This window comes from Phycomyces blakesleeanus (genome assembly GCF_001638985.1).
Source record: "Phycomyces blakesleeanus NRRL 1555(-) unplaced genomic scaffold PHYBLscaffold_3, whole genome shotgun sequence".
Lineage (NCBI taxonomy): Eukaryota > Fungi > Mucoromycota > Mucoromycetes > Mucorales > Phycomycetaceae > Phycomyces > Phycomyces blakesleeanus.
The window spans coordinates 13,436-41,068 of NW_017265136.1; the positions used below are offsets into that span (position 1 = coordinate 13,436).

Sequence of the window (27,633 nt, forward strand, 5' to 3'; positions counted from 1 at the left end):
AATCCGATTAGAAACAGGCCTACTAACGCAAGAATGGCATGTTGCAAAGTCAATTGCAACCAACACGTGTCCGCAAAAATAAAATGAAGTCAAGCAATAGATTCTACTGCTTCTTCACAGAAAAGAACACAACTCAAACATTCAAAAGATCAAGAAATAAGAGGGACTTTTTTTTTCTTTTCTTTTCTTTGTACTTCTTTAGACGGTTCGTTAGTCGGGTACTCAACCAGTTAAAAATCCAAAAAATAATAATAATATCAAAAACCGAAAAAGGTAACAGCATAAACAGCTAATACTATTATTGCCTTGCTTTGCCTTGCTTTGCTTTAGTTGACCTTTTATATATATATATATTTTATTTATTTATTTATTTATTTATATTTTTTTTTTCTCTCACACTTTTTTTTATTTCTTTTTTATTTTTTCTCCTTTCTCTCTTTCTCTTCTTCTTTGATAAATGTCGACGTCAATAGAATTCCTTTCGCTCACTTGTTCTCGCCCCGTTCAGCCGGAAGCAGAGGTTGTATCTGCCTGGTTCAACAGAGAGTCAACACACGACTCGGTTGAGTTCTTTCTCTATGCCACAGATGACTCGGTCTACCCATTACAAGAACCCGATCTCCATGGTTTCCTCACCCTCACCCCTGAAATCGATTATGACGACCCACCCGTAGATACCTCATCCACCCATGAGCCCCAGGCAATCTAAGAAAAAAAACCCCCCCTCTCAACCGAGTTGTCAATCTTCCAACTCCCTCTCTTTATTAAGATGCCATGTTTTGTTTTGTCTTTCTTTTCTTCTTCTTTTTCTTTGTTTCATTCAAAGCACACAAAGCACATACACCCATTTGTATATATATATATGGGTGTATAAGTGTGTTTATGGCTGCTTGCGTGTATACGTGTACTTGAGTATATTTTGATTTCTTTTCCTTTTGAAACATCACATCATAAAATAAATATATCTCGTGTGAAAACAAATAAACAATATATATTTATATTTATATTTATATGAAGCATGTGCATGTGGGCGTGTGTGTGTGCTGTTTACGTGGCTTGTGTGTAATACGCTTATAAGGAGAGGACGTAAAAAGTGGGTTTATTCGTGTTTTAAAAGTATTTAGAGTGTGGAGTAAATTGTGTGGAGTTTATGGAGTGTGGAGTGTGGAGTGTGGAGTGTGAAGTATGAAGTGCGTATAAGTGGTGGTGAGTTAATTAGTGAGTGTGACGGTGATCGCTAATATCCTATTCTCAGACCAATTCATAGTTTTTTTTTGTCTGCCTGCCTGCCTGCCTGCCTGCCTGCCTACTTGTCTCTCTTTCTCTCTTTTCTTTTTTCTTCTTATTCTTATTGTTCTTTGACTCGTCATGACTTACCATAAATATGTCGTAACGGCTCAGAAACCAACTGCCACACAATTTGCAGTCAAAGGATCCTTTACAGCACCAAACGACACCAACTTGGTGCTTGGGTAAGCCAAAGTTCCCCTGCATTTATAATTCACCACCACAGACTGTGCTGATAGGGGTCGGGTAGCAAAGGAACACGTATCGAGATCTATACCTTGACTCCAGATGGACTCAAGCCTACGCTGGAATTCAGTATCTATGGTACAATTACTGCAATGACCCTTCATGTCCCACCCGTGAGTCTTTCTATTCGTCTTCTTCTTTGCACGTTTTTTTAAAAGAACAAATAAATATATTACTACTACTACTGTTACTGCTACTGTTATAGTTGTATAATTGAATGCACAAGCATGTATACAAACATTATCTCTAACCAAAAAGTTAATGATAATCAATCAATCGATCGATCGATGATAATAAGGGTCGAGACAAAGCTTCCCTTTTCTTATTGACCGCACGTCACAAGTACTGTGTTCTGAACTACTCAGAGTCATCGCAACAAGTTCTGACCGAGGCAAGCGGCGAAGTACTGATGCCAGGTGAAATGAGAATGGAGACTGGCAATATTCGTACAGCTATGGATCCGTCTGGTATCTACTTTGCAGCAACTCTTTATCAGAACATTCTCACCGTAATCATCCCAAGTGAATGCGCTCGTAATCGCGAAGGAACTAATCATCGTCGACGATCATCTCTTAAAACACGTGAATCTCGGCGAAGACACAGCCAAACTAAATCTTCAACACCTCAAGACTTTGTCCACATCAAGTATGCTTTTCTCTTTATTTAATTGCTTATTTATTTATAGTTATGATGGACAGCTGATTTTATCAGTGGATTAAGGAGTGCACACGACAAGAAGAAAAAGAAACTCATATAACTATTATCATTACTACTACTACTACTACTACTACTACTACTACTACTACTACTACAACAACAATAACAATAACAACAACAATATTATATATACATATAAAGTCTTGCAGATATGTTTGTGGTATCGATTGCATTCTTGCAAAACTCAGATGAACCTACACTTATGGTATTGTATGATACACCTGTGGGCCACCGTTTTCTCGAGCTATTCACCTTAGACCTTCGGAACCGAGAACTTGTGCCTTACAAAATGAAGCCAGAGCGATTTGGCAGAGATGCGAATCTTTTGATTCCAATGCCCGCGCCTGTGGGTGGAGTGGTGGTCATTTCGGGTCAATACATACGCTTTATTCACCCAGACAAAAACCCAAGAGCAATTGGCATCCGACCTTGCACGATCAACAGTTATTCGATCATGGATCAAAGTGGATCTCGCATAATGCTAGCAGACACCGATGGAACACTCTATCTTTTGGCAGTAACTTTGGATAACAAGACTGTAGATCGACTTTCTTTAATTAGTCTTGGTCAGGTAATATATATATATTACATGTGGAGAAATATTAAAGCCTTTATTTTAATTTAATTTAATTTATATAGATTCCTTTGCCTTCATGTTTGGTATACTTGGATAACGATGTCGTATTCGTAGGATCCACATTAGGAGACTCCCAGTTGGTTCATATTATGGAATGTGATGACACCACATCAGGCGACGTTCAACTAGAAGTTCTCGAAGAGTTTCCAAACCTCGGCCCCATCTCTGACTTTTGTGTCGCTGACTTGGATAAGCAGGTAAAATAAGAATAAACATATATATATATATATATTTATATATTTATATATAAATGTGTGGGTGTGTATTTGTAGGGACATAATCAATTGATTACTTGTTCTGGTGTCGGAAAAGATAGTTCATTACGTATTATTCGCAATGGTGTTGGATTAAATGAACTTGCGGCTATTGAGATTAGTGGTGTTAAAGGAGTCTGGGCTCTACGTCCATTGTTTGAAGATGTGTAAGTTTAATATGCATATATCATACACACAAAGCTATACAAAAAAAATTTAACTAACTTATTAAACTTTTTCAAAAAAAAAGTCATGACGATATGCTGGTAATTTCATTCTTTAATCAGACACGAATCCTTCAATTGCGAGATAGTACCATGGTGCCAGTAGAAAGTCATTCTGGTCTTGCACTCGATCAACGTACACTGGTCACAGCTGTGATGGTTGGAAATCTCATTATTCAGGTTACTGAGCACAGCGCCCGTCTTGTTGAATCTACCCCAGACGGAAATTTATTGGACGAATGGAAAGCACCCGAAGGCACCCAGATTACTGTGGCTAGTGTCAACCCAACACAGTGTGTACTATCTACTGGGTTTGGCCAACTTATTGCTCTTCAGGTTTCCAACAACAGATTTGAAGAAATAGGGCAAGTATTACTTTGAGGGCTTTATTTTACTTTAAGATACAAAGTATATGTATTGATTTATTTGGATATATAAAATAGAAAAACAAAGTTGGAGCATGAAGTATCGTGTATTGATATCAGTCCAACCGATACTTCTCTGGCATCTTCGGTAGTGGCTGTAGGAATCTGGGGTAATGTCGGCGTCCTACTGCTGTCTCTGCCTTATTTGAATATTATTGCCGAAGAACCTTTGGCCGGTACTGTCATGCCACGTTCGATCCTTATGGCCAAATTCGAGGAGATTTGTTATTTGCTTGTGGCTTTGGGAGATGGTCAGTTCTACAACTTCAAGCTCGACAGTCGCCAGGGAAAACTGTGGGATAAGAAACGTACATTCCTTGGAAAACAGCCGATTTCTCTGGGATCTTTTACATCGAATGGTACCACTCATGTGTTTGCAGCTTCTGACAAGCCGAGTGTTATTCATAGCCGAAATCAAAAGTTACTTTATTCCAATGTCAATCTAAAGGTAAATATACACATATATAGTTATAAATCAAAATCAAAATCAAAATCAAATAATAATAATAATATCACATTAAACCATATATAAATGTGTACATAGGAAGTAAGATGTGTCACATCTTTTAATAGTGTGTCGTTCCCAGATGCAATTGCACTGACGACCAAGGAAGGATTGTTGATCGGTCAGATGGAAGAAATCCAAAAATTACACATCACCAAAATTGCAACAGTCGATACTCCTCGTAGGATCACTCACCAAGAATCCACAAGGACCTTTGGACTTGTGACCGAATCTTCTCAACAACAGCTATCATCTAATGGAAAACCTTTGATGGGTGGATTTGAATTGATCGATGACCAAACTTTTGCAGGTAAGAAAAATTTAAAATGAAATACTCTCTCTTTCTTTCTTTCTTTTGGTTTTCTGGAAATATATTAATTTATTCTTTTCTTTAAAATAATAATAATAATAATAATCAACGACAACAAAAGTGCTGGATCGTATTTATTTTCAAGCACCAGAACGTCCATTGGCAGTGGCCTCGGTTGTGTTTGACAATGATGCAAATACTTATTATGTTCTCGGAACTGGAAAGGAAACCGATGCCTATGATGCTGTTGGAGAAGGAAGGCTTTTAGTGTTCACTGTAAAAGACCGAAAATTAGACCTGGTATTCCAGATCAAAGCTCATGGAATAGTAGAAAATATACGACCAATGGATGGAAAGGTCTTGGTGACCTCTCGTGGTCAAGTAAGTAATTGTTTTATATATATATATATCTTATTTTGGACTTGCTTATTACAAGCCCTTTATATTTAATTAAACAAATCATTTGTGTATGTGTTTTTTTTTTATAAAAAAAATTAGATTAATATCTATTCTTGGGAAACAGGATTATCTGGCAAGGGTTATCTGGTGTCTGAATGTTCACACACTACACCTACTGTAACCACCTCTGTGGCCAGTTGCAACGATATGATTGTTACCGGTGACACTGTTTGCTCAATGACCGCTCTCCACTACAACCCAAAGACACACACGATTGAAGATCTCGGGAGTGATGAGATGCATCAGCAGGTTACTGCAGTCGAAGCTCTCAGCCAGGATCTTTACATTGGTGCCGAGAGAGAAGGACATTTATTTGTGGTTGAACGTAGTCCATCAGACTCAACAGAGTCTTTTCAAGAAGAACCGCTCTTGGATACAGTCAGTCAATGGCATCTTGGAGAGATGGTCAATCAGTTTAGATTTGGTAATTATATAGCTAGGAAAACTGTCTGGGTAACATCAACCATCTATCCATCCATCCAAACAAACAAACAAACAATCAATCAATCGAATGATATTATATAGAATAGGTCTGGCTAATTACCATCTTTTTTGTTTAATAAGGATCTTTGGGTGTGGACAATTCAGATCCGGATAGTCAGACTGTCAGCTCGTCGATTATATTTGTTGCTACAAGTGGTTCGATTGGTATGATAGTGGATCTCTCGGCCGAAAGGTTCAATTTGCTACGTCAGATGCAAAGCAATATGACCCGTATTGCAAACAGCATTGGAGAATTAAGCCATGCAGAGTAAGTTTGATGTCATGAATAGAATTATATCAAATTGTGTATCATGTTGCAACAACCAAACAAATTTAATGTTTTTTTTCTTATTCAGTTGGCGTAATTGGTCTACCGTGGATCATCAAGAATTGAGCTGTAATGTCATTGATGGTGACCTGATTGAGAGCTTTTTGGACTTGACTCCTCAACAAATGCAAGGTGTAGTAGATGGTCAGAACGGTGGTAGGAAATTAGATTTGTCTATTGAAGACTTGTGTAAAGTAGTAGAGGAACTAATGAGCATACACTCTTAACCAAAAAACAAATTCAAACTCTCTTTTGTTCTTTCTCTCTAATTTCTCTTGCTGTAAATACTTAAAGTCATATCTTCTTCTTCTTTATATTATATATATTATATATTATATATCAATGTTACTATTACTACTATAACTATTATTTCTTACGAAAACTTTTATTTCTTGCCTTTTCCAAGTATGCATGCATTCATTTCCCTTATATTCATGTAATAGAAAAATAAATTATTTTAAGTTGCTTATATATCCATATAAAGACATATATCGAATATTGGCAAAGAAATAAATACAAGGCTATTCGAATTTTTGATAGAAGAAGACTTCATGCTATTTTATTACTAGTATTATTATTATTATTATTTGGTGAAGTAGAAAGGAAAATGAAAAAAAAGGTTTAATATGGGGGGGTTTTGTTTTTGTTTGAAAAGATTTGTTTTTTTTTTGAAGAGGTTGGTTGCTGATTTTTTTTTTTTTTTTTTGGTTTTTATATATATTTATATATATATATATATTGAATGACAATTATTGGAAACCTTGTCGAGGGTATGACATGACTTGTTGGGATGGCATCAGATAAATGTTCATTGGGCTATTTGTGGTGTAACTCATGGACCGGGGTTGCATCGAAGAGCGTTGTATGTATTGTTGGTTGCGATAATGATGTCCATGTTGCTGCTCATTTACCTGCTCACGTGCTCCACCATAATGATGGAATGGGTAGACTAAAAGAGGATAATGTGGATTGTGGGGTAGCATAACTGGTGGCATCACTGCCTGATGATTCTGGTTGTGGTGCGGTTTCCTTGAATAAGGTGCCTTGTTTGGTGTGTTAATATTCGAATGTCTACCATTATCCCCACCATTAGTAGGATGACCAACAGAATTAGCGGCAATTGCAGCTGCAATAGCAGCAGTAGGAGGAGAAGGATGTGGAGGAGGGGGAGTTACAGCAGAACCAGTAGACTCTGTTGGCTCGTCCACAGTATGGTCTGATTCACTTGAATAGTTTGACGCAACCTCTTTCTCAGAAAGAGAGCGAGGTGTAGACGTCTGGGACTCTGTTCGGTAATTGGTTCGTCTCGAAATAAATGTATCAGCCATCTAATGTACGTATTTAAAGAAAGCAAAATATAACAAGGTTGTTTTAGTTTTACAGCCACATAACCCATAACCAGTATTCCTTTCTTTATATAAAATAAATAAATAAAATATTGAAACAAACCGTAATATCTTTGTCGTCTTCTTCTGTATTAACCATGAATGTCAGCGACGCTGGCTTCTTTCCTGCCAACTTTCTAATCGATTCTGGAAAGATGGGTGAGCGTGATGATGTTCTCGAAAGAATCTTTTTAATCGGCAGTGATACTGATTTGTGGCTAGAAATATGCGAGTCTGGAGTGGATCCTGCAGCAGATGCAGTGGAAACAGAAGTATGCCCAGTATTCGTCTCGGAGATAATGGTAGTATTGGTGTTAGGGGTGGTGGTAGTGGTAGCAGTTGTTGGAGTGGTTTTAGGAGTGGTTTCAGGATTGATAGTTGAAGTAGAGTTGACATGAGCATGTGGTTTTGTCATGATCGACACTGGCTCTAAAGGATCTTGATGTGCTTCTTCGTCTTTGCGCGAAGATCTTCTCCATACACCATCGCTATTCAATCTTCCGTCATGACTATTGTAATCTTCATCACGAATTCCTCCCGGTCCAACTCGTCCTCGTCCTCTGCCTCTGCCTCGACCCCGCTCTCGTCCACGTCCACGTCCGCCCATCAATAATCCACGTTCATCCCATTCAGATGGTTTCCATTCGGGTTTCTTTGGCCACTCTGATGTTGAGGTCTGCCATTCTAACCCAGCTCCTGCTCCTCCAGATCCAGATCCAGCTCCAGCTCCAGCTACTATTTCCCATTCTCTTCCTCCAACTCCATTTACTCCGGTTTGCCATTCTGGTTTCTTCCAGCCTTCCTTGCTAAAGTGTGGGTCGGTTGAGGCTGCTCCCCAATTGGAGCCATCGCTTTCTTTGGTCGTGCTGTAGATTGAAGGTACCTTATCAAAGGGACTTTGAGCCCATCCAGCCTGAATACGACTGTCTTGCTGATAATCATAGGTCTCTACAGCCTCAGTTGTCTGTCGGAAGGGCTTGGGTTCAATTCTACTTCTCCCATGGATATTTTTAGGTTTGGCTGGTCTAGAAGTACCCAAAATACCAGCAGCACTAGCAACAAGAGCAGCAATAGCAGCAGGAGTAGCAACATTTGTAGCACTAACGCTAGAAGAAGCAGGAGCAGGAACCGTTGCTGATGTTGTATGTGTTGATTGTGTTTGAGATTTTGAATCGTATGTGGTGCTTGATTTTGGTGTTGGCGCTGTTCTAGATGCAGGTATATTTGCCGTTTGTGGAGAGTCTGCAGAAGGGCGCCAATTATATGCACTGGTTATTTTTGTTGTTTTTGTTGTTGTTGTTGTTGTTGTTGTTGTTGTTGATGATAATGTTGATGGTGACGTTGATTTTTCCGAGACCAGCTCGACTTGATTTACTAGTTTTCTTCCTGCAAAAATCTCTGGTTTCTTATTATCTTTTGATATGTCATCCACCTTTCTTGGTGATGTTGACCCCAGGCTTGTGTTTGAGACGACTATTTCTTGTACAGTGTCTTCTGTGATAGGAATAATTGATGTGGCCGGGATTGATCTCCACGCCGACTTTTCTGCTGAAACACCATTTGTCGTGACTATCTTCTCCGTTTCACGGTTTTGTGCGGATGATTTCTGCTGTTGTTGTTGTTGTTGTTGTTGTTGTTGTACCGTTTGGTGTTTTTCCAATGCCAATTTTTCTGAAACAGATTGTAAATGAACATTTCCACTCTCCTCAACTATAATGGAGTTATTTTTTACTGGCTCTGTAGATTTTTCAGTTGTATTACCTGTAGCAGTATTAGTGACAGTAGTAGAGGTGGTATTAGCAGAAGTGACAGTGGTATTAGCAACAGTGGCTGTAGCAGTAGGAGCAGGTACTTCAGGAAATTTTTCAACTCGAGGTGCCAAAGCTAGTGCCTTTTGTCGCGCTCTTTCTTTTATCGCTTCAAATTCCGCCTCTTCTTCATCTCGTCTCTTTTTTGCTCTTTCTGCAGCTGTGAGCATAACAGTACGTTGTTCGCCAATAGGAATCGATGCGGGGAGTGCCTCACGGTGGGCTAGATTACCATCGAGTTCTTCACGTGGACGCTGGAGTAAGACGGGCTGGAATCCATCTGATGGTAGCCTTTCGGAACGTCCGCGGCCTCTTCCGTTTCCGTTGTCATGTCGATGAAGTGGCTGTTCCCGTCTGTGCCAAACATTTATTTCAGGTCCCCCACCACCTACACGATCAAATTGTTGTGATTGTTGAAGCTGATGTGGTTGCTGCTGCTGTGATTGTTGCTGATGATGTTGATGTTGATTATGCTGTTGATTTTGAGTATGATGGTTATTTTGCTGCTGCTGTTGTTGTTGTTGCTGGATTAAAGGTAGCGGAGGTAGTGGGAGCGTTTCACGGTAGGTACGTGTTTCAGGACGATCTATACTTGAGCGACGATCTATACTTGAGCGACGATCTACACTCGAACGACGATCGACACTTGAACGACGATCTATATTTAAGCGATGATCACCCTGACGCGATTGCCCATCAATACCTCGCCATATCTGGGGTTTGTCTTCATGGATATGTTTAAATTGTGGGGGGTAACTACGGTCATAATCTTCTGTAAATCGATCAGAAGGAGAGACTGACTGATGAGAATGGCTGTTTCGTTCTGCAATTTCGTCCTCTTCAACCATCTATATCATTAGACTGTATGAATGAGTGGGAAGAAAAAGAGTATTTCATGAATTTTAAGTAGTTTTTTTTTTATTTGATTAACCGATTAACCTGATTAATTTAATAATTAATAGACTATTGGGTTTGACTTGCCTCTGCCCAGTCGTGTGTACTGTTGTCGGACTTTCGCATTTGACAGGAGTCCAAATGGATCTAAGTCAAATCACTGTGCTGATGAGTGGATTTGGAACGAATACAAGAAAGAGGGGGTAGGGAAAGCGACACCTTAAAGGAGCTTGGCACTGACTGACTGTTTTTTTTTTGTTTTGGTTAAGTGCGATGTGAATTTACCTCTTTGATTTCAACTAAGATAGAAAATCCAATGAAAAATAACAAAAAACAAAAAAAAAACAAAAAGGATAAAAGAGTTCAAATATACCAATTTGTATTCCAAACTCTTTCTAGTCAATCAAATAATTGGAACGTAACAAAATAACCATTATATATATAAAAGTAAAATATAATCTTAAGAAATTCTGACATCCTTTATTTTTATTACCTTTTTCAATATCTGTCTTTGGTGGATCTGCTAGTTCTGCTCGTGATTCAGGCTCAAATCCAGGTTCACGTCGATGTTCACGTTCATGTTCTGGTTCATACTCATGTCCATGTTCTGGCTCATTTCCATGCTCCGGTTCTGATTCGGTTTGTTGTTGCTGTGATTCTGCTGATTGTGGTTGTGGGGATTGAACCGACGACGGTGAGCCCCATCCTGTATTGATGACTGTAGGTGGGGGCGGAGGGGTTTCTGAGCCTGCATTTTCTCTTCTTAGACTAGGCAAATTTATAGGCCTTGGTGCTGCCACCTTATTTGCCAGAATACGGTTTCGAGGGTTTGAATTACGGGGACCTATGTTATATATAATGAATACAAAAAACAAAGTTTATAAGTACAATACACAATACAAAACAAAAACAAATTACATGCTTCCTATTAGTTTTAATGATGAGCCAAAAAATCAAACATTTATATATATATATATATATATCTTGGGAGAATTTCTTTTTCACTATTTTTATTTTAACCAGATTTTGATCATTGACCATTGATATTGATATTGGTATAGTCAAAGTTCTTTTTTTTTTCTATTTAATATATAGAAAAAAGAAGGCTTTTTGTAAAGAGGTATATGCATATTATGCATATATGCACATTTGTCTGTCTATCTGTTTGTCTGTACGTATGTGTGTGTGTGACAATAATGACAGCAAGAATAGTAAAAAAAAATGAAATAAAGCAAAATAAAAATCAATAAACCTCACCTCCTGTAGAAGAGCCCTTTGGTGAACCAGGATATTTGTTCATTAGACAAAATGGAAAAGTAAAAAAAAATAGGGTCAAAATAAAAAGGCTAGACAATTTGAGTTAACACAGTTGTTCAGTTCAGGTACACTATACACGTCGACAAGAAGAAGAGTTCAACAGCATCCTCTAATTCATTTAGTGATCAACTAATCCTTCATCAACTTTTCTTTTACCTGTGGTATCTAATGCTCTTTTCTTTCTCAATTTGTTTTTAAAGATTATTCTTTGTGCTTAAATGGCGTGTGAGCAATCAGGTGTTTAAAGAAGAAGCAAATTGAAAGAGAGAAAGGAAAAAAAAAGGTAAAAAAAGGTAAAAAAAAGTACAGAGAAAGCTGTTAATGAGCTACGCATTTTCAGTTCAGACCCAGCATTGAGTCCTTTTACGTCATATGCCTGTGACTCTTCAAGCCTTTTTTTACCATGAAAAAATGAAAAATAAAGTATATAGAAAAAAGAGCCTGTCATTCAGGTTTAAACATATATATATATATATATAATTAGATATATCTCAAGAGAGACTCTTCAAAATAGGTCATTTACACCTTTGAGTGTGTGCGTATGTGTGTGGGTGTGTATGTGTACATATATTCAAGTATTTAAGGGGAATTCTTTTTTCTTCTTTTTTTTTGTCCTTTCTTGTCATGAAGCGTCATTACATTTCCAAGGCGTGTCCATACGATAAATAGCTGTGTGATCCAAAAAGCAAAAAAATATTCATTCATGTTCGTTTCGTGAATTCTTGAAGAGCATTCACTACACCTTCCATGCCATCTGTTGTGTAGACCTGTGCTAGATATCCCAATACTCCTACAATGGCCATCACTAGGCTCATCTTCACTACACCCGATACGATTCCGTACGCCCATCGTGCAGTGGTCATGAATACACAATAGATTATGTAGAGAAGAATCAATCCGAGGAATATCGTGAGAGGGTTGAGTTGTTCAGGCAAGGTCTGAAATAATGCGTTGAATTGACGTAATGCAGCAGGAGAATGGGTAATGAAAGCGTTTGTGATCATTGACAGGTAGTAGAACACGCGTTCTGGCTCTGGTAGTATAGTGATTGATCCTTTAAGATTGTCATAGACATATACATATCCTTGGGAGAGGTATTGGAGAACCAATTGGGTTGATTGAGAATCCTGTGACATTTTTCTGTTGTTATTGTTGTTGTCTAGTTAATTTTTTCTAAAAAAAATGTAATGGAAAAGAAAGAAGTGTGCGGAGTGGAAGAGGTGTTTGCGGAGAGATGTTAAAGAGGTAAGTGTTGAGTGTCGGATACGTGTAAGCGTCTGATACGTTGGATGTAATTGAATATGATCAAGACATTGGTTCGTCATCAATATTTATTTATTTATTTATTTTAAATGTGTACGTGTCTATACAAATATATACATATGAAATAACGCAACAAATAACAAATATTTGAGTTAATGATAGCTTGTTGTGTTGCACAATTGGGTTTAAACAAACTATGAAGCTAAACAACAGCACCTAAGAATCTTTTAGAGTAGAAAACCCTGTTTATAATACTAATAATTCCGATATTCTATCCGTATCTAAATATAGTAATTGCAAGAAGTACATTGAGCTTTACAAGAAACTACGCAAATACTCTAAGCAAAGAGCTAATTGAGAAACAAGAATGTTAATAATTAGAAAGGGATGGAAAGAAGGAAAGAAAGAAAGAAATAAAGAAAAGATTGATAGAAAGATTGGAAGGGATTACCTGGAAATAACAAATGGATAGAGAGATTCTTTGGGAACTCCGACAAAGATTGGTATGGCGTGCGTCTGACTGGCAATGGCGCTTGTATAGATTTAAAGAATAATTAAGTTATCAAAAGACACTGGAGTTTGGAAATACACCCTTTTATTATTATTTGTTATTTTATTATTCCTATCACTATCTACCCCTTCTGCCACGTTTTCGCTACACGCCACACTTGAACAAATGTCCCCCTCACATCAACCAATTCATCTTATCGAGAGCCAGGCTCTGAGAAATATTTTGATTAAGCAGCACAAGATTGATCGTTTGGAAAGAGATATGATTTTGGTGGACGTGCGAGAGCCGTCTGAAATAGAAAATGGAGGGAAAATCCAAGGAGCTGTCAATATACCGTATGGCCTTTCCAAAACCAATCCTGCTTTATTTAGAGCAGTTTTGAATGATCTCGACAAGGAGCGCTGGGTAAGAAGGAGATACATCTGCACATTATATATATGTATATATATAATATGTATGAATTCTTTATAAAGTCAAAAAAAAAGAACAATACCCAATACCCAATACTCAATTTTGGATACTTTATATGTGTATGTATCGTATGCGCTTTGGGTTTCATGTGGTGCTTTATTTTTCTTATAGACGATCTTTCAATGTCGATCAGGGCGCCGGAGCGATTTTACTGCCCTGGAAGCACTCAACCTTGGTTTCACCAGGGTTAGTGATCTAAAAGGTGGTGCATTGGAATGGGAAGCTCTTGGGTTCCCTCTCCAGAAATTCAATAACAACCATTCACCATGGGTGCATTCAATCGCAACAAATAATTCAAACACAAGTCATATTATAACTGATCTCGGTAAATATATAACATATATATTTGTATTATTATCAATAGCCACACTAATCACCCACCCAACCAACCAACCAACCAACCAATATGATTGTGAAGCAAGTGGATCTAACTCGAATATTATATGTAATGATAATGATTAGTAACCAAGGAGGCTATTATTGTAAACCCGAGTCTAGAAACTGGAGTTGGTGTAGATCCAATGGCAACGGCAAACAAGATACTTGCGTTTGTTGCTGAACATCAACTGAATGTCAAGCTGATTTTGGATAGTCAGGTAATACATTTGTTTTTACAGGAGTCATTAATATAACTTTCTGTGTGTACATATTTAATTCTTTTTCTATTATTTTTTTTATACTTTCCCTTCCCCCCTCTTCCCTTTCCTTTTATTGTAAATTGACATGACATTAGAACTTTAATTCAGCTGCTTATTACCTCAATGAATCATTAGATACTCATGTAAGTACCAACAGTCAAAGAAGAAAATAAAAAGATAAATAAAGAGAGAGAGAGAAAATAAGAATAAAGAGAGAAAGAGGGGTGATTATAAATATATAAAACAAAAAGCAATACCTCAATATATCTTACCTTGATGAGATTAACAGTTCTTAATGAAACCTAACCAACTGATCGGTTCGGTTTTTTATATGCACAGCCTCCAGTTGGTCTAGATAGCGTCGCTCGTGAGAATAAAGAAAATCTTACATGGAAACTGGGACAACACATAGACTGTAGTGCATACGTTACATCAGACACAACGACATTTATGTTTGGCGATTGTTTATTCATAGACCAGACCATCAGTACGGTAAGGATACACGTGTAAAAAGTTTTATATATATACATACACAAGAGAGAGAGAGAGGAAGAAGACAAAAGGGGAGGAAGAGAAGAGAAGAGGAAGGAAGGGAAAGGAAGGGAAGAAGGAGTGAAGGAAGGAGTGAGGGGGGAATGTAATGATGCTTTCTATGAATTTGAACCGAATTACTTAATTTGTTATTGGACAATATTTTTATTTATTTTTATGTATAGAACAACGTTGTATTGTCAATAGACACTCGTATCTATGCAAGAGATGTAGCACTCAAGAGAGGGGCTGTGAAAAAACCAACAAAAGAATACCTTGCAAATGGAGATGCTTTATTGATTCCCGGGACATACTAAATGGCTCTTATATATCAAGGGTCAAATGAATCGACAATTAGGAATGACTCGATTATCATTTGGGGATTTTAGACCCTTGGTAAAATAATAAGCTTAGAGAACAATAGATCTCCGGTTTCTCATTGTAAAATTCAAAAAATAAAATAAAATAAAAACAAGGGATTAAGGGTGTTGGAGTCTGTTCTCTTTGTATGCACTAGTGGACCCATAATAAATCTTACACGCCGCGATTCGATATCTCCCTCAATATATATATATATATATATAAAACCAAAAGGATCGCATACATTTTATATGTGATAAAGACGTACACGTGTAACATGATCGTTGAGACGGCCAGTATTCTATTCTATATTCACCTTTATCGTTATGAGCATCTATTTATATTCATGGGTTTTTTTTCTTCGCTTCTTTATAATTTCATTTAGGCTTAAATAACCATCCGAAATCTAGTCAGTTGGTCATTGGTTTATTGGCTTTCCCCTCTAGTTGTGATAGAATATTGTTGTTTTGCTTGGTATACTTTACACTCTTATGACTGTGTACACTAAGACCTATTTTCATAAAAATCAACCATGGCTATAAACTGGCTTTGTATAAGATAGGAGCAGGACTTTCCAGGTTGTGTTCATCACGTTAAAGAAGACATCTTCAAGGGGGTCTATTTTCCAAATAAGAAAAATAAATAAGTCTCCTTGAAGGTATCCATTTTATTGAATTGAATTGAATTGAATTCAATTCAATTCGTATTCTCTGTTTCTTACCCTTGCTTTCGTAACCACTCCTTTCTTTAACCATCTAATATATCTCTATCTCTTCTATATCATCCTTTTCTTTCTTTCTTTCTTTCCTTTTCTTTCCTTTTTCTTTCTTTAAATATTACAATTCTTTCCTTTATTAATTATTATTTATTATTATCTTCTATTCGAATCATACTGGCCGCAAGTAATTCCCCCCTTTTTTTCATTGTTTTAATTAGCCCAAGTTTCATTAAAATTGATATATTGATATATATATCATATATTTGAAACCCCAAATTTTATCTCCATGGGCAACCGTCGCACCCAAAATACAGCTGCACCCCTACAACCACAACAGCTACAACTACAACTACAACTACAACAGTCATCACAGTTACAGCTACCACCCTCAAGACCAACACCAACCGTAGTCGTCGCCTCCGGGAAAAATTCGCAGCAACCTTCTGTCCTTTCTATTCGCAAATCTCTTTCTTCACCAACTAAAGATCTCATTCCTCCTGTTACTATCCTACAGTCTTCTTCACACGAGTCTCTTGCAGGCAAGCCAAAACCTCCCCCAAAACCTATCATGAAAAAGTCTTTGCCAAAAGCCCAGCAACCTAGGATTAAGTCGGCCAGATCTATCGAGTCATTCAATGAACGTTCTCAACCACAAACCCAGTCTCAGCCACAGTCCCAACCACAGTTGCATCCACATCCAAATCTAAATATACATCTACAACCACCGCCACCGCCACCTCCAATAAGGATGGCTAGTGCGTCTAGATTTGGAAAGAACCTCTTGCCAGTCTGGCTAGGTGGAGGAGCTCCAACTGTTACTGTAACCGAAGATCAGAATATTACGCCAGATCCAGTAGAGGCTCCCAAGGTTGCCAGCCCTCAATCTGCCACTAGCCCCGAAAGCCCGTCTGAGCTCTTGAATACTTTTGAAACATTGTTGGCAAGTTGTTCACAAACAAATTAAATGAAACAAGGAAAAACAAATATAGAAAGCAGAAAGTAGAAAGTAGAAAGTAGAAAATAAAAAGAGTGTATATTAAAACTTTTACTGGAATCCTTTGAAAATAACCTTATTGTCTCTTTAAAATCCAATTTTGAATAATTATTATAATCCTTCTTATATTCATTTCTTTTCCTTTATTATTCTTATACAGGATGAGCTTGAAATGAAAGATAGTCATCGAGACAAGCTTCGGCAACTACCTCGCGAACGAAAATTGTACCTCCTGCAGCAGAATAAGTGCATTAAAGACACCAAGAAGACGGCAGCCAACCCCACAGACTCAAAGCCTAATTCACAGACTTCAATAGGCACACCCGCCAAAAAGTCAACTATCACAGCATCGAGCTCTACGTCCTCTCTTTTCTCAAATACTCGCTTACGACAAAAGACAGCCATCAAACGCAGTGAGACATCACGCCTTCTCTTTTCTCGTCCTCTTCCGCGCAATACTACCCAGACATCCCTTGTATCACAAGCGTCTCAGTCGTCGCTCTTGAGCTGTAACACGATAGAGACCGTAGAGCCTGAGCCTCTACGCACCCCTACAGTCCGTACGCCTAGTCCAAAATCGCCTGGACCGAAATCACCTGGGCCAAAGTCGCCTAGTCCACGACCCACCTCAATTCCTTCACCGATTATTCCCACCAGTCCAGTAACGCCTCTTCCGCGCGCTACAATAATAGCAGCAGCAGCAACAGCAGCAGCAAATGCAGCTAATTCAACAACTACCTCGTCAGCATCAGTAGCAACAGCAGCAACAGCAGCAACAGCAGCAACAGCAGCAACGCAAGGAGGAGGAATAGGAGGAATAGGAGCACTAGCAAAACGTGGATCCAATATCGATGCAAGAGCAGCCATGTACAAATACCGCCGTCAAAACGTTCCTGCATCTAATTATCAATCAAAGGTCGGGTCAATGATCCTCGAGTTTGATGCGCTTGCTCAGCAGCAACAAGAGGAAGAGGACGAAGATGTTTCGGCTTGGCTTCTCTTGGACAACAAGGCCATAAGACCGATGTCTATTCAGACCGTTGTTCCGAAATCCAGTGAATCGATGCGACTCTACCAAAGTCTGTCTCGTAAGGATGGCCACCATCTCTCTTCCCTGGTGGCATCAGGCATGACCCCTGAAGACACCACGAAACGCAACAGAGATCACACGAGTCCTTATTACTATGTTGAATTGCTGAGGAGTAGAAGTACCCCTTTTGAAACACTTGTTCATCACCTGGTCCTTCTGGAAAGAACATTGTCGGCAGGAAACATTGCCTGGATAAACGAGTTTCTGTCCCGTCGTCACGATGGTTTGGCAGCTCTTGAAAGTGTCTTGGAACGTTTGGAAGCCAAGAAGAAGAAGTAATTATCAATATTTGACATTTGTTTGTTTTTAGGGTTTAGTTTTAAAGAAAATATGCAAAAAAACTGTTGGTTCTGTAGGAAACGAAACTTTTCATGGGAAGGGGATGAAACATGCCTCTTGGAATGTATTCGCTGTTTTCAGGTCTTAATTACCACTGATGTAAGTATTAATAACAAGAGTTTCTTTATATATATATAGTTACACCTCTACTGTTGGCGTTACTTAACTTGAATATTACTTTATTATTTATTATCAATAGCCTGGTCTACAGCAAATTTTATCTCGTCCACCGACTCTACAACACCTTGTCAGCATTCTCTTTGCACTGATCTCTAATACGTCCCAAGGCCCGATTCCAAATCCTTCACGTTTTACAGTTCGAACTTCGGGATCTCATGGCTCGCTTTCATCCCATGCTCAACCTTCACCTTCTACTTCTACAGCAATTCCATTGAATGGAGCGACAATCGGAACTGCAGAAGAGAATACAGCTGGAAGTGGCGGATCATCATTTTTCCTTTGTGAAACTTTAACGCGCACGGCCATCGAACTCCTGCAATTCCTTGCATCTCTCTGCTTGCTTTCTCCGCAGGGACATTCAACTGTACTCACCCTTTTGTCAGAAATCCGCGGTGAGCAGTACCGTTTTGAGCGTTTGATTTTGAGTCTAAAAGATACAGAAGGCGTCTTTGCACTTTATTCACCTGCAAACAGCTCTGAGGACGGACTGTTGTGGGAAGCAAGAGGAGCCGTGATTGGCTTGGTCGACAAAATTATCAATACTCCAACTGAAGTCGATACCCGCCGGTCACTTCGAGCAGAGCTTGGACGACGAGGGTTTGATGATTATCTAAAAGTAAATCAAGCAAAACATTCTTTCTTAGCATTTCTTTCTTTATATTGATTATTATTATTATTTACAAGAAATAATCAATTAAATGAATTAATTAATGAATTAATGAAAGGAAGAACAAAATAACGAGTGAATGAAAGGAGGATGTATTCAACTAACACGATTATTACTATTTTGTATATTATCGAATATTACCAACAACAAAAAACATAAAGATATTACATGACAAAAATATGCCTGAATCTATTCGATCAGTTGTTCAAGCAGTTCACACCAAGCAACGTATGGATCAATCTCTGATTTTTGAGGCTGAAAACACAAGACGACAAAGTGTCTGGAAGATGTAAGTGATAACAATGTACCCTCTAATTATTCTTGCTTCTTTCTTTCTCTTTCATTTCATTTTACTCTTCTTTAAAATGTTCCAAAAAAAAAGTCATTTACCCATTAGCTTTACCTCTTACCCTCTTTTTTTGTGGACGTTCTGTAGACAACCTGACAAGATGATCCTCAAAGCTCTGACCCACTTTTCGAGTGATAGTGAGATTTATTATTTAGTCGTTGATAGTATTTACAGTCTCTTGCAACTGGGTAGTAATTCAAACGGTGAAAAGAGGTATATATAAATGTGTGTGTGTGCTTTGGTTTACATTTTTTTTTTAAATTTATAAGTTAATTAGAGGGTCTGCAAGTTTGTACTAATACATTTTGGCTATTTGTTGCTTAATTATTATTATTATTATTATTATTAAGATTTGTTCATGATATCTGGGGTATTGTGAGTGTATTTTCAAAGAGCCTACAGTCCATAGCATCAAATGGTATATTCGTTAAACTCACAAACACATATACATATACATTCACAAAGAGAAAATATAGAAAGAGAAAGGAATTTCAACTGACACTTTAAATATATGCATATGTTAATGTACTAGATGATTTGCGTAAAGGCCTTCAACAGTTTATCCTGGATGTTCAGCCTATTGCAGGAAAAATTACGGCTGAGCCTGAGAAGCTGAAGCAAGAAGAAGAACCTGCGCTAGCTACACGCAATCGAAATTCCTTGGATTGTACCAGTCTACAGGTTAACAATAACTTTGAGGATGTCGAAGGGTTGAGGAACATGGTTGAGGAGCTCAAGGATGCCCTCCAAAAGAGTGAAGATACCGCAACAAAAATTCGTCGAGAAAAGAACGAATTGCTGATGAAAGTATCCAAAGCCAACGCAGAAATTAAATACAGAGACGATACAATTATGTCTATTCAGCAAAAACACCTCAATAACGCAAAAACAAACCCAACACCGACACCAGCTACAACGACAATACCAGCCTCAACGCCAATGCCAACGCCAACACCGATGAAGAGAAAGATGGTCACTGACCTGGACTGTATGATCCAAGACCTGGAAAATTCACAGTCGTCAAGCGCACCGTACAACAGCTGTGAAACCGCGCAATCTGTAATAGAGAATACTGATAGTGTCAGGTCTACTACAAGCATCACTTTTAAAAATACAGCTGATCCTGAAGTAACAACCAAGCCAAGAGTAGACAGTTATTCATCATCATCATCTTCTTCCTCTTCCTCTTCCTCAGCGGCCGCAGTAGCAGCAGTACCAACGGTAGCAGTAAAACCAGTAGCATTAGTATCAACACCTTACACATCACCCACACCACCGTCTCCGCCTCCCCCACCGCCGCCTCCTCCACCACCTCCTCCACCACCACCACCACCACCGCCGCCGCCAATGTCGTTCCCTTTTACTTCAATGCCGTTCCCTACAGCAGTTGACAAAAGGCTGTCCACGACTCGCAAACGCAGTGGATCCAATAGATCATCAAAATACCTCCACCCTCTCGCACTGAACTTGTGCTTCCCCACTCTCAAATCTCTTCACGAAGGAACAACAGCAACATCTCCTACTGATTCTTCAGATTCTTCGCCACCTTCACCATCCGACACGTCCTATTTATTCAGATCAGTAGCAGGAAATGAGTGTGCATATAATTCATCGTTGCTTAATTTGGAAAATCAGCAATATATGCAACAAAAGCCTGGAGCAAGCATTACCATGAAGGTTAGTCTTACATTGCCTTATTTATTTTTTATTTTATTCTTTAAAGAAAATTGCTTTCGCTTTTGCTTTGTTACATTTTTTATTAAATAAAAGAATGCGCAATTCTCATTATTTAATGATAATAATAATAATTGTATATGTATTTATATTTATTCTTCTTCTTTTTTATTGTTGCTATTCTATAGCAACTATTTTGGTCCAAGCTGACACCAGAACGTATTCAAAACACAGTTTGGAAAGAGATCCTATCTCCTGAATTTGAAGAGTTTGAAGATACAGGTTTGGTCTCACCTTTGACTAGTAGTAGTAGCAGCAGCAGTATTAGCAGCAGCAGTGAAGCCGACTCTGACGACACTGGTCCTTTTGGAGCTAATTATCGCCGTAATGCGAAAGCAATACAAGGTGTCTGTACACCCCAACCAAAGAGACCATGCTTTGCACTGGATACAGTCGAAATCGAACGTTTGTTCAAGAAGTCTCAAGGTGGTACAAAGTGTAAGAAACAATTCTCCAAAAAAAAAGAAGATACAAAGCCTTGGGTCTATAAAATAGAAAACAGTATTAATTAAATAAATCAACTTATACTCATACACAAATTATATATATATATATATATATATATATATATATGTATATTAGTAAGTGCTACCCCAGCTGTAGAAGCAAAGGTTCGCAAGACAGGCGGTGTTACTCTTCTTGAGTTTAATCGAGCAAACAATATTGGTAAGAAAACAAAAGAAAATGAGTTATGAGCTATGAGTTTCTAATTATTATTTTTTAAAAAAAATGTAATTGGGATAATGATCCTTTGTCTCTTATTTAGCTATTATGTTGGCTCGAATCAAGTGGAGTTATCCTGATATTCGCGATGCCATTTGGAATATTGATGATCACAGACTATCAGTAGACAATCTTATGGCTATTCGGCAGTATATCCCTACAAAAGAAGAGGTATACTTATTTAAAATTCATAGCTTGTAAATCTTGGAACTAACATTTTTCTCTGTTGTTGCTATTATTATTATTATGGTTATGTGAAATAATTTATAGATTGAAACTATCAAAGAATACGAAGGAGATGTAGAGATGCTTGGTAATGCAGAGCGTTACTTCCGCTCGGTAAGTCTTGTTTGATCATTTTTCTGTAGAGCATTCCAAATTAATTAACCTAGTTACTCACTCACTTACTGATCATTATTTACTTGCACAAAAATATTTTTTGGGGGGACAATAAAGATTATGTATATACCTCGATTGGCAGACCGTGTTAGTTGCATGATTTTCAGACGTCGGTTCAAGCATGAGTTGGAGGAAATCATTCCTCGTCTTGATACACTTCAATATGCAATCTCAGAGTTAAGGGACAGCATACGATTCAAGCGAGTGTTAAAGGTAAAAGGAGAAGGGGGAGAAGAAGGAGTAGGAACGAAAAACTTGAAATATATATGTACAAAAACAATGAGCACTCTTTGTATGTTTGTTTCAAGTCGCAAATGTTAAAATAAGGCATCCACACACATACTTACACACATATACATATATACAAATATATATATAGACAGTATTAGCTATTGGCAATCATCTAAATTCTCAAACTATTCGTGGTAATGCTTATGGATTCCATTTAGATGCACTTTTAAAGGTAATGGTTTATTATTATTATAAAGTGTACAAAGATATATGTATTGGGAAACATTAATGGGCTCTCAAACCAAAAAGAAACTTCATCACCAATATCAATATCAGCTAATGTATGTACATATATTAGATGAGAGATACTCGTGCAGAGGGTGAGGGTGTGAGCAATATGCCAACCTTATTACATTACCTGGTATACTTTTTGGCCAAGTCTGACGACAGTGTCGTGAACTTTAAAGAAGATATTTGTCACTTGGAAGCAGCTGCCAAATGTACAGTAATATACATATATATTAATATAATCGAATTATGACGAGAATATATTTTGCTCATCTATTATGATAATTATTGAATTATCTAGTGTCTCCACCTACTCTTTTTGCCTCTGTGAATACTCTTAGTGCAAGTATTAACCAGATAAAGGAGGAAATATGTGCTCATCGACGCAAACGTACGTCTGTGCTTCAGATCGATCGATTCGCAGAAGCCATGGAAGTAAGTAACAATACCAGTAGTAGTAGTATTAGGCTTCTTTCTTTCTTTACTTTGAGTATTATGATATATATATATAATATTCACTGAGAATAAGCTTAATTATAATTATAATTTATTTATCTATTTATTTTATTTCATTTTACTATTATTTTTTAGGAATTTTTGATTGAAGCTGGGCCTATCACAAATAATCTCAAGGCCATGACACGAGATACTGAGGACAGACTGAGGGATTTGATTGTATATTATGGCGAGGATCCTGCTACCACAAAATCAGAAGAGTTTTTTGCGATTATCGACTCATTCTCAACTTCATTTGCAGTAAGGAGTTAGAAAAAGGCTTTTTTTTATACAATAAGTGCTCTATATTACAGTAGGACTAACATTTTGTACGTATATATGTGTGCGTGTAATTCTTTGTTCTTTAGAAGGCCCAACAAGAGATACACGAGGCACACGAAAGAGCTGCTAGAAAGCAGCGACAACAAGAGATGATAAAGGTGAATATACTTTGGATAATCGTACATATATATATATATTAGTATTGTTACTAAGTTTCTACCTTACCCTGCCTTTTATTATCTTATAGAAACGCCACATTGTGGATACACCTGTACATTCGGCTAGTTCTGGTAACTCTTGCCAGACACTCAGTGCTGATGGAGGTGGTAACGATGAAGGCGAATTCGAGAATGTCTTGCGTGAGTTGAAGGCTGGTCTACGCCATGGAGATCACTCCTGGAGAGTCGCACAACGGAACAGACGTAGCGATGGTACCTTGACATCGGATGGTACTGAAATCTTGTTGGAAAACCTACCATAAACCCTTTATTTTACTTTGGCTTTGTTACTATTAAATAACCTTTTATTCTTCCTATTATTACATCAATCGAACAATATATATATATATATTAGGGGTATTTAACCGGATTCTACCTATATATCCAAATTTGAACATCAGCCAAAAATATTTCGTAGTATTTGAGGACACTAAAATACAAAAGTAGAAACTTGGTAGACATTTAAAGTGTTATGGTGCTATCCGACTTAAGTATCTATGTTTTTGCATTTGTTTCAATTTCTTTGAAAATTTTTTATATGTAATAATTATTAAATCTCCGCTAAATGTAGGGAAAAATGTGTGCTCATAAAGCTTGGCCACTTTCTTGATCACATGACTTTCCGTTTTAGGATAAATATTTTCATGTACCGCCTATGGGAGCCATCAAGATGTTTCAACTTCTGAAAAAAGTTAAACTCCGCAAATAAATCTATCAAAACACCCAAACTTTGAAGGGTATCAACTTTTGCAAAAATGAATTTAATACAAAACGCTTCAATAGAATTATAGAGAATAGCATGCTTAATAGTTCTGTTCAAGAATTTTTTATTAAATCCATTTTTGCAAAAGTTGATATCTTTTGAAAAATACCATTATACATAGATACTTAAGTCCGATAGCACCATAGCATTTTAAGTTGGATAAAAGAAATGCAGAGGCTTACCAATAAATCAGGTAGTGTGGACAGACTACCTGTTCAAAAATGTTCAAAATATATATATTCAAACGACTTTGACTGGATAGTATTCTTCCATTGCCATTTAGATTGAGAAGAAAGCATGTTTTTGACGGAAGAGCTGTGCCGTAAGATAAATGGCCTAGTAAAACTCTCTATAAAAGATATCTACATGATGGAAGATATGGAACTATGAGCACTTGATATTATCTAATACGCACTTAATTAATTCTGAACTCTTTTCTTTAAAACAAAAGGTGAGGACAGTCATACATTGATCTGATCGATTAAACATACTTTAAGCTTTTTTTGGAGGTTTTTTTTTTTAAAAAAGAAAACTTTTCAGTGTGTCCATACCATATATGTAAATATTATAATCTTTATACAGTCTATTGATAACAAGCTATGAAAATCGAAGGTAGTCTACTTGGATTAAAATAAAATAGCTTATTAATTTGCTACTCAAATTATTCAAACATATGGCTCAAAATAATGGCACATATGTATATATCCAAAAGTAATAGAGGAGAAAATATATCACTACAAGTGTAATAAGCATAAAATATACACCTAGTCTACTTTCTTTGAATTATACATCTTCCAGTAGGTATAGGAGATCTTTCCGCTGTAGGAAAGATAATGGGGCCTTTGGGAATAAACTTGCACTCACGAACTAGTATAGCCGTAATGGCCTGTATCTCTTGCATAGCAAACCAACGTCCTGGACAAGCATGTCTTCCCATGCCAAAGAACAAATAATCTTCTCCAACTTTGGTCGACTGCTTGTTTTGGTTAACGAAGCGAAAGGGTCTGAATTCATCAGCATCCTTCACACTCGTGGTTTCTTTTTTATACCGGTGATTTGTCCACACATCAATCAATACATCGTCACCTAAAAATCATACAAATTAATTTTCTAGGCATATGTTTTTGATAAACGGAGGATCATACCCGGATTTATAACCGCACCATTACTCAATGTAAGTGGTACCTTTCCATCATACTCATGTGGTAATGTAATATATTGATTTTTCATTCGGAAGGTTTCACGGCATACACTGTCAAGCTTGGTGAATTTCTTGAGGATGTCTCGTGTAAATAATTCTGACCCACAGTTCGTATCTAGTCCTTCTTGTTCAATAACCTCTCGCTGTTCTAAGTCTAGTTCGTCCATAATTTCAGGATTTTCTAAAATGCGATAAAGCAGTACTGTAGTATTCTCAATGGTAGAATGTAAAGCTACAAATATGAGTATAGTAATGATGCAAACAAGGTAATCCATAAGATCCATATGAGCAGGTGGCTTTGAATTTTCCAAAAGATCTTGAAGCACATCGGTCTAAAAATTATATCGTGTGTGTGTGTTAAGAAATTATTCTAGACTAGAGAGAGAGAAACTTACTGGTTTCTTCCAGTCTGGATTTCTTCTTGCTTCCGATAGTCTATATTCGACTACTGGTTTTATAGCATTTATTAGCTGCTCTTTGTAACTTCTTATGACAGGAGAGGTTTTTCCTATAACCCTTATTTTTTGAACCAAATATTTTAGATTGCATTCCCAAATATATAGACAAAGCTTTTATTTTTCACTCACCACATCCGAATTTTTTTTATCGGTGAGAAAGGTTCAATCCACGGATTTTGTTTAACTTCGCTGCCAACAAGGCGGACCATATTCTTTATTGAGTCAATGAGAAGTTTGTTTTGGCTATTTTCTTCTCCCAAAAAAATAGAGGCGCTTGCATTGACAATCAAATGTTGGACAAATGGATACAAATTATCAAATTCTATTAAACCTTTTGAAAGATGGGGAAATGTTTATATCAATCATTTTCTAACGAGGTTTTTATAATAGTCCCAACCTTTATTACCAAGGATATTCTCAACATCTTGTTTCAGCTATCATAGTCGTTGTATGTATTGCATAAATGGATTTGATGGTATAACTTGAATTTTCTAGTTTTTTTTTGCTATTACCTGCTTTATTAGTCGTCTGGTGTAAATGTTAAGTTTTGGTGTCAAGTATTTTGTAATAATCTCACGCAAGTCTTCTGGGGGAAAATCTTCTCTAGATCCATTGTCTGTCAATAATCTGGTGTCAAAAACCTATGTTCATGTTAGATCACCATCTATAATTTTAAATCGAGCTTACTTTTACAATACCCTTGATAAAGTCAAAGTGCTTATTAAGAAAGACCTCCCGAACATAATGGCCTGATACTACAGTTACTTCCTGTATTCATAAGTTAATAGAGCTGTTAAAGCAGCTTGGCATAGTATCAATTAAATCATACCTTTCCAAACAAATGGGCGCGAAACACAGGTCCTAACTTTGCATGCCATTCCTCACAAAATGCCTTTGAGTCTTTACGATATACCTTTGTCAATCCAAAAAATGGTAGTGTATGTGGAACACGGGGGCACCCATTACTGATCTACAAGAAGAAAAAGAAAAAGGTCAAATCGAATTTACTTTGGCAAGTTTGTTCTTACTGTACGACTGGACCATTTGTGGTAGTTGTAGACAGAGCTGAGAATTATGGCCATAATGATTCCAATACCTCCTTTTTTTGAAAAGACAAGCCTCTTTAAATTTGCAAGTGTTTTACTATTCATTCTGTCAACCAGTTCTTTCAGGTATTCGATCATATTTGTTTGTTGTATAATAGTATGAGTAATTTGGAGTGATTTGGAGTGATTTAGATGAAAATAATGAAACTATCAAATTAAAGTCTTCTCAATAAAATTCATCTTTATATACAAAATCAGTGCAATGTATGCAAGAGAATTTGGATAGAAATAGGCTTCCAATGATACACACGTTTTTTATCCTGAAATGTTACTACCAAATGCGCTACAGATCTTTATTTGAATTACCCGACGAATGGGAGTTTTTTCTTTTTTGCTATACGTCAG

The 27,633-nt window shown here is 37.3% G+C and overlaps 7 protein-coding genes across 7 annotated transcripts; 5 read left to right on the forward strand and 2 right to left on the reverse strand.

The window, feature by feature from the left end:
• Nucleotides 1-33: 33 nt before the first annotated feature.
• PHYBLDRAFT_179451 (hypothetical protein) lies at nt 34-1,009 on the forward strand (the record flags this gene model as incomplete). The annotated part of the gene is made up of 3 exons (XM_018438147.1): nt 34-68; nt 203-273; nt 474-1,009. 3 exons carry the CDS (start codon nt 34-36, stop codon nt 707-709), a joined length of 342 nt encoding a protein of 113 aa, XP_018296197.1. The 3' UTR covers nt 710-1,009.
• Nucleotides 1,010-1,368: 359 nt separating this feature from the next.
• On the forward strand, nt 1,369-6,355 carry PHYBLDRAFT_185106 (hypothetical protein; the record flags this gene model as incomplete). Its single annotated transcript, XM_018439031.1, has 13 exons — nt 1,369-1,472; nt 1,538-1,646; nt 1,832-2,178; nt 2,392-2,821; nt 2,890-3,084; nt 3,160-3,308; nt 3,392-3,734; nt 3,819-4,238; nt 4,335-4,605; nt 4,727-4,986; nt 5,104-5,488; nt 5,629-5,815; nt 5,904-6,355. The coding sequence occupies 13 exons, from the start codon at nt 1,369-1,371 to the stop codon at nt 6,100-6,102; spliced, it is 3,399 nt and encodes a 1,132-aa protein (XP_018296198.1). The 3' UTR covers nt 6,103-6,355.
• A 5,625-nt stretch (nt 6,356-11,980) lies between these two features.
• On the reverse strand, nt 11,981-12,415 carry PHYBLDRAFT_140262 (hypothetical protein; the record flags this gene model as incomplete). Its single annotated transcript, XM_018430370.1, has 1 exon — nt 11,981-12,415. The coding sequence occupies one exon, from the start codon at nt 12,413-12,415 to the stop codon at nt 11,981-11,983; it is 435 nt and encodes a 144-aa protein (XP_018296199.1).
• A 780-nt stretch (nt 12,416-13,195) lies between these two features.
• On the forward strand, nt 13,196-15,181 carry PHYBLDRAFT_157470 (hypothetical protein). Its single transcript, XM_018433622.1, has 6 exons — nt 13,196-13,458; nt 13,636-13,849; nt 13,987-14,120; nt 14,258-14,305; nt 14,502-14,654; nt 14,879-15,181. Exons 1-6 carry the CDS (start codon nt 13,219-13,221, stop codon nt 15,008-15,010), a joined length of 921 nt encoding a protein of 306 aa, XP_018296200.1. The 5' UTR covers nt 13,196-13,218; the 3' UTR covers nt 15,011-15,181.
• Nucleotides 15,182-16,057: 876 nt separating this feature from the next.
• On the forward strand, nt 16,058-16,735 carry PHYBLDRAFT_163282 (hypothetical protein; the record flags this gene model as incomplete). Its single annotated transcript, XM_018434769.1, has 1 exon — nt 16,058-16,735. The coding sequence occupies one exon, from the start codon at nt 16,058-16,060 to the stop codon at nt 16,733-16,735; it is 678 nt and encodes a 225-aa protein (XP_018296201.1).
• Nucleotides 16,736-21,886: 5,151 nt separating this feature from the next.
• PHYBLDRAFT_107166 (hypothetical protein) lies at nt 21,887-23,018 on the forward strand (the record flags this gene model as incomplete). Its single annotated transcript, XM_018427983.1, has 5 exons — nt 21,887-22,018; nt 22,118-22,186; nt 22,304-22,459; nt 22,626-22,709; nt 22,836-23,018. Coding segments are annotated over 5 exons (624 nt in total), but the record flags the coding sequence as incomplete, so codon positions are not given.
• A 2,274-nt stretch (nt 23,019-25,292) lies between these two features.
• On the reverse strand, nt 25,293-27,264 carry PHYBLDRAFT_140266 (CYP5311 protein; the record flags this gene model as incomplete). Its single annotated transcript, XM_018430371.1, has 9 exons — nt 25,293-25,609; nt 25,669-26,056; nt 26,120-26,240; nt 26,312-26,513; nt 26,589-26,616; nt 26,695-26,823; nt 26,870-26,950; nt 27,012-27,152; nt 27,211-27,264. The coding sequence occupies 9 exons, from the start codon at nt 27,262-27,264 to the stop codon at nt 25,293-25,295; spliced, it is 1,461 nt and encodes a 486-aa protein (XP_018296203.1).
• Nucleotides 27,265-27,633: the final 369 nt, after the last annotated feature.